The 16,321-nt window shown below is 60.4% G+C and overlaps 1 protein-coding gene across 1 annotated transcript in view; it reads right to left on the bottom strand.

The window, feature by feature from the left end:
* SSPO (SCO-spondin) overlaps positions 1 to 16,321 on the bottom strand; it is an 83,846-nt gene that overhangs the window by 26,951 nt on the left and 40,574 nt on the right. The window contains exons 53-77 of the mRNA XM_088150507.1: positions 15,922 to 16,092; positions 15,487 to 15,651; positions 14,541 to 14,720; positions 13,651 to 13,773; positions 13,425 to 13,554; positions 12,150 to 12,275; positions 11,689 to 11,780; positions 11,391 to 11,570; positions 10,204 to 10,368; positions 9,450 to 9,702; positions 9,162 to 9,208; positions 8,502 to 8,672; positions 7,842 to 7,976; positions 6,993 to 7,141; positions 6,634 to 6,728; positions 6,493 to 6,545; positions 5,664 to 5,834; positions 4,495 to 4,574; positions 3,550 to 3,719; positions 3,409 to 3,455; positions 2,840 to 3,040; positions 1,552 to 1,722; positions 856 to 1,053; positions 453 to 549; positions 118 to 341 (exon numbers count right to left, since the gene is read on the bottom strand). Of these exons, the coding sequence (XP_088006633.1) occupies positions 118 to 341; positions 453 to 549; positions 856 to 1,053; positions 1,552 to 1,722; positions 2,840 to 3,040; positions 3,409 to 3,455; positions 3,550 to 3,719; positions 4,495 to 4,574; positions 5,664 to 5,834; positions 6,493 to 6,545; positions 6,634 to 6,728; positions 6,993 to 7,141; positions 7,842 to 7,976; positions 8,502 to 8,672; positions 9,162 to 9,208; positions 9,450 to 9,702; positions 10,204 to 10,368; positions 11,391 to 11,570; positions 11,689 to 11,780; positions 12,150 to 12,275; positions 13,425 to 13,554; positions 13,651 to 13,773; positions 14,541 to 14,720; positions 15,487 to 15,651; positions 15,922 to 16,092 (3,594 nt within the window). The remainder of the gene's footprint in view (positions 1 to 117; positions 342 to 452; positions 550 to 855; positions 1,054 to 1,551; positions 1,723 to 2,839; positions 3,041 to 3,408; positions 3,456 to 3,549; positions 3,720 to 4,494; positions 4,575 to 5,663; positions 5,835 to 6,492; positions 6,546 to 6,633; positions 6,729 to 6,992; positions 7,142 to 7,841; positions 7,977 to 8,501; positions 8,673 to 9,161; positions 9,209 to 9,449; positions 9,703 to 10,203; positions 10,369 to 11,390; positions 11,571 to 11,688; positions 11,781 to 12,149; positions 12,276 to 13,424; positions 13,555 to 13,650; positions 13,774 to 14,540; positions 14,721 to 15,486; positions 15,652 to 15,921; positions 16,093 to 16,321) is intronic.

Genomic DNA, 16,321 nt, shown 5'->3' with positions numbered 1-16,321 from the left:
GTGTGGCAGGGGGATTCCCCACAGTTAGAAAAGAAGCGCATGAGGGAGCAAGGGTCTGTCACACACTAGCCGTCTGTGCGGAAGGGACTGCATGTGGAACCGGGCTATCCTCCTCACCTGGGCAGTCTTCCCGGTGCCAGCAGGGTCTCTGCTGCTCGCCGCCGCCTGCGCACCCCCGGCCTCCGTTCTGGGGGGCTGGATTGCTGCATTCCCGGAAGCGGAACTGGGCGCCCTCCCCGCAGCTCTGGCTGCAGGGAGACCATGGTCCCCAGCCGGCCCATCCGCCGTCCAGGCGGCACAAGGGGTCTGCCCGGCACTGCAGGTGCCCAGCTATGCAGGTGCTGGAAGGGCAGAGGGTTGTTCGGGGGTTTAATCTTCAGAGAATGCACTGCAAAGGCAAACTGCCCCCAGGTTCTGTTGGGCACTCCCTGCCCCTGCGTGGCCACACTCACCAGTTCTGGCAGGGCCCGTAGACGGTCTCCCCTGGCTGAGCATATTCCCACTGAGGGAGCCCCAGCCAGGAGGAGACATTCTGCTCTTCGGGGGCACCTGTGTGGGAGAGGGGAGGTCGGATGGCTGGGCGGGCACTGGCCCCCCGCTGCTCAGGCTGGGTGCCCTAAGTTACCCCCAGATCTCCCCGGAAGTGCCCCCCTCGCCCCCAGGGCACTGTAAACTGAAAGGACAGGGTGGGGGTCTTCACTGACCCTCCCAGATGCTCTGAACAAACTTTGCCAGAGGTGCCACTCAGCCAGTCTCGGTCACCCTCCTTCTCGGCCCCTCGGCCGGGGGGCTTCCCTCGCCCGTTCCCTCAGGAAAAGCAGACCCTTTCCTTCCCCGAGAGCGCCTTGGACTCACCCAGCCAGGGCACCTGGTACTTGCAGTGGCACTGGGAGGGGGCCACACACCACCCATCCTGGAGCAGCTGTCCGTCTGGGCAGGCACAGGCGAGTTGGCAGCCAGGGCTCTCCAAGCAGGCGGTGTCAGGCTGCTGGTCCTCACAGGTACGCGGACAGGGCTTGCCGCAGGGGAAGGCCACCTGCCCCCCCTCACAGTCTGGGGAGACCCAAGTCGTCACACCTCCCACACTTTCAGGCAAGCCTTCCCCGTGTTCCTCTAGATCTTCCCCCCAAGCGAGGGGGTGAGTCCTTGCTCCAGAATGACCCGGGAGGATTTGGGGCCCCCTCCCCAATTTGCGTTTTGATATTAAGAACGGCTTATGCTCCGCGAGTTGTGAAAAGGCTCGGCGGTTTCCCCAAAGTTCTTCATACAAACGATAACAACTCAAAATGTGGGCAAAAGGAGGGCTGCCAAGTCCGCAGCTAGCGAGTGAAGGCCCCCTGGGGTTCCCTTGCTTTGCTCCTTTGGATCCACACCCCGTTCCGCCTCCCCCCCTCAGCACTGGGGGGGCAGCCCTGCTTACGCTGACGAGGTCGGCTGGGTGCTCTCCTGCCAAATTCGTGTTTGCACAGCACGGGGCTTCCTTTCCTAGCTCCTCACCCTGGCACACCTCCAGCCCCTCCTCTCTCCCCACGCCCTGATGCTCGTTCTCACCTTCACAGGCAGTGACTCCGTCATGGCACAGGTGGCTCTGCTGAGCTTCTCCGGGACAGACTGTGCCCCCAAACCGGGCAGGGGGGTTGTTACATTCCCTGCTCCTTGTGGACACGCCATCACAGGCGTTGCAGGGAGACCACATGCTCCATGTGGACCAGCCCCCGTTCACTGCAGGACGCAAAACACAGGAGGGACATTTGATGAGGCCATAGTGGCTGGAGCCCCCCAACTTGTACAGGTAGTCCTCATTTAGTGACTGCCCCGGACAGCGACCATTCACAGTTAGGACGGTGATGAAAAAGTAACTTTGTGACCAATGCCCGTATTTATGACTTTCGCAGGTCTGTAAAGCAAAGGAAAGCTGAAGGAAGGCCATAAGCACACTCAGCAACTGCTTCACTTAGTGACAGCTTCGCTTAATGGCCAAGTTGTCAGTCCCAATTGTGGTTCCTAAACGAGGACTACCTGTATTCATTTATTTAGAGTGTTTCTAGACTGGCCCCAATTGATGTGGACTTTGGGTTGTGTACAGCAAAGTCATTTGCAAAAGAAGAACGGGAAAAAAATATATAAAATGATAAAAACCTGAAGCCTTACAGGGGTCCCTAAGAGCCAAAGAGCCCCAAAACATCACTGCTTTGGCTACTGTATAAAACAACCCTAGGGTGGGGCGGGGGTCTGCATCCACCATAAACCATCAGCCTCTCCTGGGGCACAAAAGGCCTGCAGTTGAGGAGCTCACCCGTTCATCCTCTCCCACGAATCCAGGAGTGGAAACCTCCGTGCGGGATGAGCAACCTGGGCGGGATAGCGAGACCTCCCTTGGCCGGAGGGATGGGGAACGAGCCAAGAAGGGCTGCGCTTGCCCACCCCCCTCAACCAGCTCGGTTAAAAGCCTAGTGGCTGCATTCACCCAGCAGGATGCTTTGACCCTGGTGAGATTTCTGGGGCTTCACGGCTGTGTTCAGCTGAAGACCTAGCAAATTGTTTCACCCGACACGCTAACCTTAGTTAATATGAGCCTTCTTGTGTGTTTTACAGCTTAGTGTGTAGCGTGCAATCCACAAAACTGAGGAATAAAGCCCGTGGTTAAGCATTTTTACAAGCACAGACGTATTTTCTGAAGATCTCAGGACGCTAACCCATGTAACAAACTGAGGCTAATGCTAACCAGGCTTCATCAGCTGGGCACATCCAGTTGCTGGGTAGCCTGGCCGAGCAGGTTGTATGAATGCAGCCCTCCAGGGATGACGGGGATTTGGGAAGGAAACCACAAGGCTGTTACCTGGGCAGAAAGTGGTGATGGGGCAGGCTTTTCTCTGGAGCTGGACCCCACTGTCTCCATGGTACTCTTGCACCCCCTCGCACTCCTGGCCCCCGTGCTGGGGCTTGGGGCAGCCGCAGGTCCGGTAGCGGGTGACCATCTCGCTCCCACACGTCCTGGAACAGGGGCTCCATGGGGCCCAGTCACACCAGCTGCCTGGCACTGGAGGGGCACCAAGGGAGTCATGAGTTCCCCTGGCTGCCTTCCCCCCCCCCGAGGTGAGGGCATGCCCCCAAAGAGCCTCCAAGCCTCAAGGTGGCTTAGGCCCACTAAATCCAGGGCTGGGGTTTCTTCCCCCCCCACCCCGAAGAGGGCAGCAAGCAAAGGGGTGATGCGTGAGGTTGGAAGAGGTCTGGAGAAGGCTGCCTTGCCCCCCTCCAGGGCTGTTCCTCTGAATGCACAGTGAAAATGAGAAGTGACATGCCAAGGAACCCCAGGAAGGGGGTCGCTCCTCCCGGCTCTGTCCTGCCCTGTTGCCACCAGCACGGACCCTGCGTGCACATTGCCCAGCCGGGCTTTGGGGCACTCACCCGCACAGGCCTGGTTGGTGCAGATCAGCTTCCCGTTGGAGCAGGTACTGGGGGGAGAGAAAGGGGGTCGGAGGCCGGAATCGGGAGGGACGGCCCACCACGGAGCCCCCCTCGCTGGATCGCCTCCTCCTGGTGGCTCACCAGTTGTTGCAGCCGTCGGCACGAGGGACGACTTCCCCCGGCAGGTGTCGGCGGCCGCTGCGCAGGTCCAGGCAGGTGCAGCTCGGCTTCTCCACGCAGGCTGAGCCGTTCCCGTGCAAGACCTTCCCCCCGGTGCAGTAGCAGCCTGGCTCACAAGCCCACAGGCAGTGCTGGGGGCGGGGGGAAAGAGGGTGGCTCAAGTTTTTAAACCGGGGAGAAGTCGACTGGGTGTGATGAGAACGACCGATCCCCAGAAACCGAACACCGCAAGTGCCAAGGCCTGCTATTTCACACAATGGGCTCCCCTTCCACTTTTCCCACGCATCTGGGTGGCCGTTGCAGAAACCTTTAGGCCAGTGTTTCTCAATCAGCCTTGGCCGCTTGAAGTTGTGTGGACTTCAGCTCCCAGAATTCCCCAGCCGGGGGGAATGGAACCCTCCTTAAATGTCGCACTCCAGGATCCGACTTGGGATTTTGGAAGGAAGCCCTATAAGCAACAGCGGGCGTCTGGGGCAAATGCCATCACGATGTCGGAAGATTATAAAATCTGTAAGATGCGTGAGGTCATCCCTGCTTCTGTCACACCTATGTATGCACGCTTGCTACTTTTTTTAGCGATTTGCCACAGGTGAGTAGCAGGTGAATGCTATTACAACCCCCGTCGCTGCCCCCCCCCCCGCAATTCAGCCCAAGGTGCCCAATGAAGAACTGTTGACTGAAAATACCTGCCCTCCCCAACAAGCGTTGGCGGAATCACTCAGGGGACCAGGCATTTGGGACCCCCCTTCTCCCCCCCCCGGTAACCTGTCACGCTTCAACTATGCAGGGCCTGAGACCCCTTCAGGTCCTTTGCATCTCTCCAATCTCCCTTGGCCAAAGAAGAGGGTGAGGGTCTTTGGGGGCGCTGCCAGGGCAGCCTGAGGCAAGACCCACTGGGGTGCTCACCGTGATGTCGTCACACGAGCGAGGGCAGGGGGGCCCACAGCTGCTGTAGGCAGAGTCCTCCAGAACAGAGCAGTCCAGGGCTGGGGGGTGGTGAGAAAAGACAGGCATGAGAAGAAGCCCCCTCCACAGTAGCCCTCCTGGGGACATTTTCTCCCCCCCAAAACGGGGGGACCCAGCTGCATCACAGAGACCAGGATTCACACGAGACAGTCTGCATTTTGCTTCTGGATCCTGAGGAGGACATGCCACGTCCACGGAGGCCCCCCTAAAGAGCCTCCCCTCGCTTTACTCTCCCCCACGGCTAACGTGGTACAGCTTAGACTAGGAGAACAGGCTCCAGTCTCCGGGGGGCAGGGAGGGCGGTTTAGCTGGCCTTAGATCAGCCTACCCCCCAGGTCAGGGTGTTCTCCAGGCCCCAGAGCTGCAAAGGTCGGGAAGGAAGATGGTCCCGCTGCCCCCCCCCACGCAGCAGCTGGCAGCTCTCCGACTTACCTGGGCAGGGGTTCAGGTTGCAGGAATCCACCTGGGTGGGCGGCCCCTCGCAATAGTCCCCTCCTCCCCGGGGGGAAGGGCTGTCGCAGGCTCTGCTCCGGCTTCTCATGCCTCCCCCGCAGCTGAAGGTGCAGGCGGTCCAGGGGCTCCAGGCGCCCCAGCCCCCACTCCCTGCGCAGAAGCGGCTTTGGTCACGCAGCCCCCAGACAGGTCCGAAAAGACCTAATTGCTCATTCACACAATACCCTGAACTCGGTTAGTGGTCATACTGGACAGGGTGTGTGTCCATCTTGGTGTGTTCTGCAAATCCAACCCCCCTGGCTAGTTCACTGTGTGAACCCAGGGCATGGGTTAATAGGGAGATTGAGTTGAGCGTGTTGTGTGAAGGCGACTCTGGTCCATGGGTGTGCGAGGGGTGTGCAATCAGATCTTCTTGGACCAGTGGTTCCCAGAGGTTTCAGGCGAGGAGGATCTTTCCCACCGCCAGCCTCCCAGGCAAACAGGGTCTCCTCCTGGGGCAAAGACCCCTTCCTCACCCCCAAGCCCCGCGGCTCACCCTCAGCGGGAAAGGAAGGGCCCTCGCTCCTCCCTCTTTGGACCCTCCGGAGGGGAAGGCCCAGCCTCGCTGCTCACCCTGGCTGCGGGGGCCTTCCGGAAGAGAGACAGGCAGCACTTACGGGAGCAGGGCTGGGTCTGGCAGGCCTTGTCCTCCCGTTCCGGCCCCAGGCAGGGCAGCCCCATCCCGGAAGGGGCAGGATCCGTGCAGAAGTGGTAGCGGTTCTGCAGTCCCAGCCCGCAGGACGCTGAGCACTCGCTCCAGGGGGTCCACTCCGACCACTGGCCGTTCACTGGCACGGGAGGAGCAAGGAGACAGTGGGGCGGGGTCCTTTGCCCCCCGGATTCACAAGTTCCTTTGAGCCTCCCTCGAACAGGGCCATGGGGGCACGCTTCCAGGGAAATGCACACCCGCCTGGCTCAGGCACGCCCGGGCTCGCAAGAGCGCCCAGCCGGGCCTCCACTTCTTGCAGCACCTGAGGCTGGCAGCGCCCCTGGCCTTCCTCCCTGGTTTTAGGAATTCAAAAACCAGAGCGAGGCATGGACCCTTCCAGGCTGTGCTCGCCGAGAGCCGTTCCCTGGGTGTAAATGTGGGGCAGCCCAGGAGGAGGGTCCCTGGCACCCTAGATGGGAAAGCCCAGGCTGTTCATTTGGGGACTCTTCCCCCACTTTGAGGAGGAGCTGGGCAGGCATCAGGCCAGGCTTGTGGGGGCTGAATGCCTGCTCCCCTGCCACCTGACACCGAGTCTAAGGGAGGAAAGCCCCACAGGTCCCTGAAGCCGAGGAGAACAAGACGGGAGCCTCGGGCGGGAAGAGAGCCTCTTGGCGGATTGATTGCCAAATGTCCGCTTTGGCAAGCCAGCCCAGAATCGGCCTGATCAGGAATCTGATCCTGTCAATGGGCCCAGTCAGAACCTGCCCAGCCTCGGGGCTCCCGGGAGGGCTTCTCACCGTCTCCGCAGGCCGTGCGGGAGCAGTTGCCCACCTGCCCAGCGATGCAGGAACTGTGGGAAGGGAGGAAACGTGTGTCAGGCCAGAGAGATGGGAGGGAAGAGGCTGGATGAGCAGGAGGGGCAGCCGCAGGAGACTGACCAGTTCTCGCAGCCCTTGGCCACCGCTTCACCTGGGGCGTAGAGCATCCCCTCTACGGCGCACGGGCACTCCTTCTCCGGCACGCAGAGATTGTTCTGGAAGGGGAGGCAGCAGCATTGGCGACCCCAGCTCCTCTCCTCCATGTGCTGCTGCCTCCCCTTTGGTGGCGCTGGTCCTCAAGGAATCAGGGGAGGCTTCCCACCCTTCCCAGGACGTGAGGGGAGAGGCCCCCTTGCCCCCCCACCTTCCCATCGCTGCTCAAGAGCTTTAAGGTTGGGCACAGTCTGCCGTGCAGCAGGAAGGGTTTGGCCCGGTTCTCCTGGGCTGAGACGGGCAGCCGAAACGCTCAGGACCTTTACCAGCAGGACGGTGCCGTTGGGGCAGTAACATCCCGGCTGGCAAGCCCTGTTGCCAGCGCCGACTTCTGTGCTGAGCTCCGCGCAGGAGGCCGGCCCGTCGGCGCACTCTTGCCACCGCTTCCCCTCTGGGCAGATGCCGGGCACTTCACCTGGTTGGAAGGGACAAGACAGAAGGAGGTCGGAGAAGGAAGCCCCATCTCCAGCTGGCACCCTCCGGGACTAAGGGTGATGGGTGCTGTGGTCCAGGCTGCCACACTGAGGGGGCTGCTGTAATCCAACAGAGCCAAGAGCTGGGGTCTCAGCGCAAGCTCTGCGCTACAGATGGGTTGCCTGCCTTCTCCTCAGCTCTGGCCACTCTGGCAGCTTTCGGCCTGTGGCGAGCCACAGTCTCACCCGAGCCACGTGCTACGGTGTGGCCTGAGAAGTTAGGACCCCAGGCAAAATCCGGGATCTGGAGAAGCAGGTTGCTGCAAGGGGAGCCCACTGGGCCTCTTTCCAGCTGCAGCCCCCCCAGGACCCACCCCTTGGCAAGGCACAAGGGAGCCCAGGCTGACCCGTGGGCAGAAGCTGTGAGACAGCGGTGGCAAATGAGTCGGACGCAGAGGGGGCTGTTTGGATGGAAGACCCCCTTTCCCGCATCCCGCATCAGTCCAGCTGGAGGTGCCCATAGGATATGGTCAAAAACGTCAAGGGGGGGGTTATGACAGAGCGATTTTTTCTGTGTTGAGATGCACGTAGAAACAGGTGGAACTTCGATCACACTGCCGAGGCCACCATCTTGACTTCTTTGACCACACCTGGTGACAGCTCTGCTGTTGTGGAAGGCAGCGGCCAAGCCACCGGGCTCACCTGTGCAGGGCTGAAGGTTGCAGGTGGCAAAGTCGATCCTGCCCAGGACAGTGGGGCTGGCCCTTGTGCGGTTCCGGTAGCCCCCCCCGCAGGGCACCGAGCACTCAGACCAGGGGCCCCATTCCATGCCGGGGCCTGTATGGGGGGCAGAAAGTGGAAGGAGACTGAGGGGGCTGGAAACCGGCACCTCTTGACCCCCAATGTAGAAGGGCCTGTGCCTCCCCTGCCCACTTTGGCCTGTCCCTCGTCCTCTGGAGCTGACCACACTGAGACCGGCCCACGGGAGGTCCCCTGTTCTGCGCCTCTCTTGGCCCCTTCTGGGAGAAGCACTCTAGACGCGCTCAAAGACACTCCGGCTGTGTGCATATAGCACATTAACCCCACATAACCCACAGTGCCGGTGTACACAGCACACACCAGGCCCAAACCAAGGCTCACAAGGTGCTTAACGCGGCTGTCTGATTCATTCCACCCGCCAGAGCAAACGTGCTCTGCCCCCCAAGGTGCTGAACTCTCCAGCCCTGCCTTGGCCTGGCCCGGGAAGGGCAAACACGGAGCCCGAGCCCGAAGCTGGCCTGGGTCTCGGCTCCGACCCATCGCTTGGCAGGGGGGCCCTGCTGGCCTCCTGCCTCTGCCCCCCCCCACCGCTTCCTCTCTCACCCTGGCAGGGCTGCAGGCTGCAGAACTCAATCTCCACGTTGGACCCCTGGCACTGCTGCCCTCCTGCGGAGGCAGGGGGCTCAGAGCTGGAACGGTGGCGCCGCCGAGTGCCCACGTTGCAGGTGCGGCTGCAGGAGCTCCAGGCCGTCCAGGCGCTCCAGCCACAGTCGGCTGCCCAGGAGGAGAAGGCAGGTCAGGCAGCCCTCGGGGAGCCCCCGCATTTGCCCGCCTGTCTAGCTGGGTGGAGCCCTGGCAGAGTTCCAGGGCCCCAGGGGGGCCCGTTCCCAATGGACAAGGCAGATTCATTGGCCGTAGCACTGTACTGGCTGAAACTCCCATTATCCCCTCTCAAGGGCAGTGGGCGATGGGAACTGCATTCTCAGACCTCTGAGGGATGCCTCCAATCCAGAGCTAACTCCCCCCCGGGAACCCTCCAAGCCCCCCCACCCACTGTTCCGGCTCACACCTCTAAGAAAGGGTTGCTTTGAAGGGCAGCGTCTACATTCCCCAGTAACCAATCGGTCAAAACCACTCCTGGCTGCAAGGGGAGGGCTTTGGGTCCTTCTGGGCCCCCTGGTGGGAAAGGTCATGACCTTGGGCCTGCACCTGCTGTGTCCCACCCCCCTGCAAGAGGACCTCTCTTTCCCCGCCTGCGGTTACCTGGGCAGGGCTCTGTGCCACAGTCCATCTCCCCATCCATGCAGGTGCTAGAAAGGAGAAGAAGCACGCTCAGGGCGGGAGGCGGGGGGGTAAGTCCGAAGCCATCGGCCTCACGTTTCTCTGGGGATCCACCCCCGGTTCCAACCAGGCAGGGTAGCCAGATGCCTGGAGCACCCAGGGCACCTGTGGGTGGTGGCTGGCCCCAAAGAGAGCTGCTGCCACCCCTGGGTCAGGGCCCCAAAAGCAGGCCTCTTGCAAGGCCAGAGAGGGAGGGTGCCAGTCTCCTACCAGTTGTTGCAGGCGTCCCGGGGGATGGAGCTGCCCTGCTGGTAAAGCTCCCCCTCATAGTAGCAAGGGCACTGGCTGAGCTGCACGCAGGAGCCATTCTGGAGGAAGAGCCCCTCGGGGCAGTGACAGCCCGCCTGGCAGTGGGAGGCACACTCCACCTGCGTGCCCTGGTCCAGGCAGAGCCGGGGGCAGGCACCCCCCTTCCGCTGGCACTCCTCGGCCGTCAGGTACACCATGTTTCCCGGGCACTGCGCTAAGAGCAGAGGAGCAACTGGGGCTTCAGCCAGGCTGCCGCAGGCAACGGTGCCCTCAAGGGAGAAGGGTGGGCGAGAGGGCGAGGGACTGAGCAACCAGTTCTTCCATCTGGATGACCTCTGTCTCCTCAGCCAGCACGGCTAGTGTTGGCTGGAGTGTAAGTGCATAATGGTGAAAACAGCTACCCCGAATTCTTGGCACACAAGACCAGAGGGTGCCTCGGGGTGTGTGTGTGGGGGGGGGAGGGGCAGACTTGCAAGCAGCTCCTGAAATGTATTAAGAAAATACAATATTGTTCCTCCGGCTGATACAGGTTCAGTGTGTCGGAGTGAACAGAGTGGGGAGAAGGGGTTAAATTCTCCTCCTGCTGATCAGACTATAGACCCCCTCCTTTAAAATGAAAAATAAGCAGCTGAAAGGGTATTGGTTGAGCTGCCCCCCCAGTTTTGTCCCCCGTCTCAGCACACCACATCCACACTGCCCACTCCCCAACCCATACCTCTGCAGGGCTGCGTGTTGCAATCTCGGGTCTGGATCAGGGGGCCGGAGCATCCTGGCCCCCCATAGGCAGGCTTGGAGCAGGTCCGGTTGCGGGTCTGCACCCCAGAGTCGCAGGGAACAGAGCACCTGGACCAGGGGGCCCAGGGGGTCCAGATGCCTTCCACTGCGGAGAGAAGTTGGGGGGCTGGTGAATCACGACCAGCCCGGGGGTTCAGGCTGGGCTCTCGAGACCCAGTCAGAGGCAATCTCCCTTGGGCAGGGCTGAGAATTCGGGTCGGTTCCCTTTGGCTTTGGAAGTGGGACACAGTGCCCCACATCACCAACCCCTATTGTGGGAAACAGGCGTGAAAGCTTCAGTCAAAGCTGAGCTTAACCTTAAACGAAGACTCAGAGTGCCCACGGGGGATGCTCCTGTTCCAGCCAGTCACGTCCTCTCACAGCAGCCCAGTCCAATTTCCCCTCCCAGCTTTGCAACAGACGTTTCATGGCCTCCAGCCCGAGGTCCTCCCTGGACCATTGCTGTGGTCCCCTAAGTTCTCTTCCCCCTCCCCTGAAAAAACTGCAGGAGTTGCCTGAGGCTCTTATACTCCTTCTCGTGAGTGGGCAGCCCCAGCTAAGTGGCATAAAGGTTGGTCCTCCGGCCAGGCGTCTTCCTGACAAGGCTGGGCTGAAACCAGTTAAGGAGGCACAGAAGATTTAGGATCTTCCAATAAGCGATTTATTGTAGAAAAGCATCATGAAAAGATTCCAATGACTTGGCAGAGTTCAAGTTCAAACCTTTTGTGCCTCCTCCTCCACAGCTGGGGAGGCCCCCTCTGTGGGTGGGAAAGCTGGCTTCCATCTGCCTCTTGGGGTGGTCACTGGCAGGCTTCAAACCAGGTTGGTCTCCTCTTACTGGGTGGGAACTAACTCCCACGGCTCCCTCCCCGACTGGGGTAAGAGAGGGGAAGCCGTACACCTTTCTGCGCACCCTGAAAGGAGCTTGCCAAATTAAAACTTCCCAACTGCCACGCGGGGGGGGAGGGGGGGGGAATAATGGAAGCAATAGTCTCACAACTGGGGGACAACGGTTTGGAGGAGGCCGAGCTAAATCTTGAGTGTTAGGCTGAGCGAATCTGGCCTCAGCGGGGGCAGACTCCAGCCACATTCACCCCCGTGTCCAGGGGTGCCTCTGAGGCTGCTCACCTGGGCAGAGAGGCGTATCGCAGGCCTCCTCCTGCGTGGTCTCCCCATCACACCCCACAGCCTGCGCGGTGCCGTTGCAGTGCCGGAATCGCTTCCGCGTGCCAACCACGTCCGGGGCATAGAAGCAAGTCTTTGAGCAGGGGGACCAGGGAGTCCATTCGCTCCAGGGGAAGGTCATTTCTGTAGGCGCCAGGAGAGAGAGGGGTTCAGAAACTCTGGACTCTTGGGGTGGGTATCCAACTGGTGCAGAGGAGCCTGCCATGCCGAAAGTGATGACAGGCGTTCCTGTTCCTCTTACCTGTGGTGCAGGCTGTATGGCACTCACGCACCTCCTGGGCATCTCCTTGGCATGGGGCACCGCCATTGGCTGCCGCTGGGTTGGAGGGGGATCTGCAGAGGGAGGACAGCTTTGAGGGTCGAAACATCAAGGGAGACCTGAAAGGCAGCTTTTCGTTTTCAATACATGGGCATCTTTGGGGGCGGCGGTGGGTGGTGGTGTCCTGCTACATGTCAGGATGTGGTTTGCACAGTGATGTCGTGCCGCATGTGATGTCATGAGGGCTTCTACGGAGGGCTGTGCTTGCGCAGTGCTGCCCAGTGGGAGTGAGGAAGGGACAACGCCCCTCCTGCTGTGCAGGAAAACCCACAGCCGTTCCTCAGCCTGACTTCCCCTGGATCTCGAGGGGTCACGTAAACCATCTTTTATGGCCCCTGGAGCCCCGGGTGAACGGATGCTGAGTAGGACACCCACGCCCTTACCTGAATCTTTGCTGCATCCCAACTCCACAACTCCGGCTGCAGTGTGTCCACGGAGACCAGGCTGACCAGCCACACTTCACAGGGCAAGCCACCGAATCACAGGTCACGGCGCCATCCAGACAAACGCTGTGCGAGGACGAGATGGAGCTTCAGCGGCCCCGTGGCTAGCTCTGGGCTGACCCTTAGGTCGGCTTGCCTCTGCCTTGAGGCCCAAGAGGAAGGGCTTGGGGGCCACAGAACGTGGCCAATATTGGGTACAACATTTGGTGCCACCCATTGACCCAGGGATAGTGTGCAAAAGGTTGCCTTTGCTCAGAAGCCAGGAAGAGATCTGGTCAGTCTTTGGAGGGGAGATCACGAAAAGCTCAGGGCAGCTGGCTTGATGCAAAACGAACAGATAATCTCAGAACCAGGTGGTGCCGAGCCCCTTCGGGATCCTTGCCAGGAAAACCACACCCACAGTTGATGGGGAAGGCACTCATTTTGCCCCATGGACTGGGAACAGAGGGACTTCCCTGCAAAGGTGAACCGTGGCGCTGGGTGTCAAGGGCCAGGTTCAAGCGAGATGAGTTCCTGTGGTCGCACGCTCGCTGCCTTAGGCCCAGCGGTGAACAATGGGGGAAAGCGGGGGCTTTCTGCTCCCATAATTCAGGCACCATTCCCAGTTAACCACGGTGGCTAGGGATTCTGGGAGATGTGGTCCCAACACATCTGGAGGACACCAAGTTGGGGAAAGCTGGCCATGAACTGAAGAAGGGTTTTCAAACCCGGCGGCTTTAAGGTGTGTGGACTTCAGCTCCCACAACTCTGAAGTCCACACATCTTAACGCTGCCAAGTTTGGAAAACACTGAACTGGAGCTTGCTTTTCCAGCCCTCTGAGCACGTTCGATCTGCTGGGTCCCCAAGAAGCATTAGCATGACATGTACCCCTAGCAGGCTGCTCCTTGGCAGAAGAACATCCCACATCGAAGGCGCCGACTGCTTGACAGCTAAAGCAGGGCTAACCCGAGGTCTCCCCAGCTGCTGAGCAAGATGTTCCTCTGCTTTCTAGCAGACTCGGAGAATCCCAGCATTTAGGCGTTTGAAGGGGCCCTCAGGGCCCTCTGTCCAAACCGCGCAAGAACCCACCCAACCGTGCCCACCAGGGAACCCTCCAGCAGCCCCCTGACAATCCCCAGCAAGGGCACCCCCCAGGCACGCCGGCCCACGCTTCCCAACCCCAGCAGCTTCCCGAAAGGAAGGGCGCCCATGCGGCGGGGTCCGTCCCAGCTCACCACTGGCTGCAGTTGTCTCGCAGGAAGATCTCCCCCGGCCGGCGCTGCTCCTGGTCGAAGAAGCAGTGGCACTGGCTGACGTTCACGCAGCCGCCCTCCTGCAGGAAGAGGCCTGGCGGGCAGCGGCAGCCTGCGGGAGCCCAAGCGGGGAGAGAATCACACCTGGGAACAAGGGCTGCGAAGGTGGGGGGGCAGTGGGGCGAGCTTCACTGGGGCCGGGGCTCACCCTCCACGCAGCTGCTCTGGCAGCTCCTCTTGACGCTCAGCTGTCGGCAGGTCTGCGGACAGGGATCCACCAGGCCGCGCTCGCAGTGTCCAGCTTGCACGAAGACCATGTCTGGGCCGCAGTCTGCGGAGAAATGCGGCAGGGCAGGGGAGGAGAAAGCGCAGAGCTAGCTCCACTGCCACGGAATGGGGGGGCCCTGAGCCCGGCAGCCCCCCACCTGCTCCCTCTGGGTTTGCAGGATTACATCTCCCATCCTTCCCAGCCAAGACAGCGAACGGTCTGGTGCACATCCCACGGGGTAGAGCGGGGTGGCGCCAAGGGTGGCTCCTGGTGGACTGGGCCTGAGAACCAATAGGGCAGAACACGAGGAAGACGCTCTGCTGGCTCTTTAATTCAACCCCCATAACTGCTCCCCCCTTCAGGAAAGCCAGAATGCAGGCGTGTCAGCAGCATAGGGTCAAAAAAGTCAAGATGGTGGCTGTGACAATGCAGTTGAAGCTCGCCCATTTTGCACATGATGATGCACATAAAAAACAGGCCAAGCTTGATTGCACCACCACAGCCTCCATCTTGACTTTTTTGACTGTACCCTGTGGACACCCCTGAGTGTGCTCTGGTTCTCCTCGCCTAGCGATCAGGATGCCCTCAGCGTGGGGAGAGTTCAGAGCCCCCAAAAGGCAGTCAGAATAACGAAGAGCCGCCAAGACCTGAGCAGTGACATTTGGGCTCGAAAAGCAACACCAGTGGATTGGCACCCACTGTCCCCTGGGCATGCACAGAGCGCTCTTTCCTCGGAGGGTGCTCCTGAGCCTCTCCCCTCTCTTTCTCCCCTGTCCCCACTGCCCCATCCCTGCCCCTGCATCTCAGCTCCGGCCAGTACCCCTCCTTACCCCGGGCGTCTCCGCAGGGCTGCTGGTTGCACGCCTCCATTTGCACGGCATCTCCGGGGCACATCTGCCCGCCGTTCTTGGGTGGGGGGTCAGCACAGATCCGGGTGCGGCTCCTCACACCCCCCCGGCACTCAGCGTCACAGTCCGACCATTCGCCCCAGGAGGCCCAGGCCCCGTTCACTGGGCAGGGAAGAGCAGGCAGAAGTAGCCCCGGTGAAGACAGAGGAGCTGCTCTTGGGACTCCCAGCCAGCAGATGAATGGAGCTGCAACCAACTTCCTCTTGGGGTTGGTTTCGCTTCCCAACCCACCTGCCCAGAGGAGATCTGCTCCCTTTATCGTAACGCCCCCAAATCTCCCAGTGAATGACACTCTAAGTCAGTGTTTCTCCACCTTGGCCACTTGAAGAGCACGGCTGGCTGGGGAATTCTGGGAGTTGACGTCCACCCCTCTTCAAGCGGCCATGGTGGAGAAACACTGCTCTAAGTGAAAGGAGCACCACGGGGAGGCATTTTGTATCTAAACTGCTCTCCTTAGGAGTATTTCCCTTGCCTGATCTCCCTGCGGGGCATCAAGAGCCAGGCTGGCTCTGCCACGCCCTCTCTGGATCTTGCCCTTCTCATTCCTCCCAAACATTCTGCCGAGACCGTCTGCGTGCAGTGCTGGTGTTCAGCCATAAAGCTCTGAGTTCCCCGGCTGTTTGGCAGGAGCCAATATTCACTTTAAACTCTGCCAAGGTTAGACCTTAAAGAAGATTATGCAATCAGGTTGCAACGTTCAGCATCTGACCGGGTTCCACCACCTGGTGCAAAATATTAGGGCCAACTTTTCTAATGGTTCACATAGAAGAACCCAGGCGTTGGGAAAACCCACGAATAGGTTGGGGGGGCCTTTTTGGGCAAACCCACCCTTGGTGCCAGGGCAGGGAAGGAAACGCAGGGCAGCTACCTGGACAGGCCCGGAGGAAGCAAGAGCGGCTGTCAAACTCATCACGGTCACACCGTCCTCCTGGGAGAGCGTTGCGCAGCAGGCTGCGGCGCCGGAAGGTCACACCCAGCCCACACGATCGGCTGCACTCACTCCAGGTGCTCCACGGAGACAAGATGCAGTCCACTGGAGGAGGAGGAGGAGGAGGAGGAGGAGGCAGCTGAGATCAGGGTATCACGCAGCCATGGTCCCAAGACCAGGGGAAACACCTCCCCCCCGGAAATGCCATCCGTGGCCTGAAGTGGTGCCAAGCTAAATCTCAGGCCTGCTGCTCTGGCAGAGCACAGACACTAAGCAAACGCCCTAGGTGTTTTGGGGGGGGCGGCGGGCAGGGGGAGGGAGGGAGGGAGGGGGAAACAACCACTCTTTCTATCCCTCCCCTCCTAAACGACCTACCGCAGTTGGCTTCATCAGACCCGTCCTGGCAATCATGGCGAAGGTCACAGCGACGCTCAAGGGTCAGGCATTCCCCGCTGTTGCAGGAGAACTGCTTGGAGGAACAGGCACTGGGGGGACCCACTGGAATCAGGGGGGCCATGGTGGGGACAGTGGGAGCTGTGGGGCCCCCTGCAAACAACAACATGGAAGAGACAGGTCAGACTCATGGAGAAACTGGCTGGTTTGATCAGTGGACTAAGCCTTGGACTGCTCAACCATAGTTTAACAATGGTTTATTAATCAAACCCCGTTTTAGGCTTAGCACAATGGGTGTTTCCAGCCATTCGCCGGATGCTTTTAGTGCACCGGGAAACCACCCCCTCCGGTTCAGATCTGGGCAGTCCAGGTCCTTCTCCTC

The sequence above is a fragment of the Python bivittatus genome, unplaced genomic scaffold (genome assembly GCF_059951505.1).
Source record: "Python bivittatus isolate LINGU-HERP-01145 unplaced genomic scaffold, Pbiv_v1 ctg000610_np1212, whole genome shotgun sequence".
Classification (NCBI taxonomy): domain Eukaryota; kingdom Metazoa; phylum Chordata; class Lepidosauria; order Squamata; family Pythonidae; genus Python; species Python bivittatus.
The sequence above is the reverse complement of the archived record's forward strand: the minus strand, read 5'-3'. Positions and strand labels throughout refer to the sequence as shown.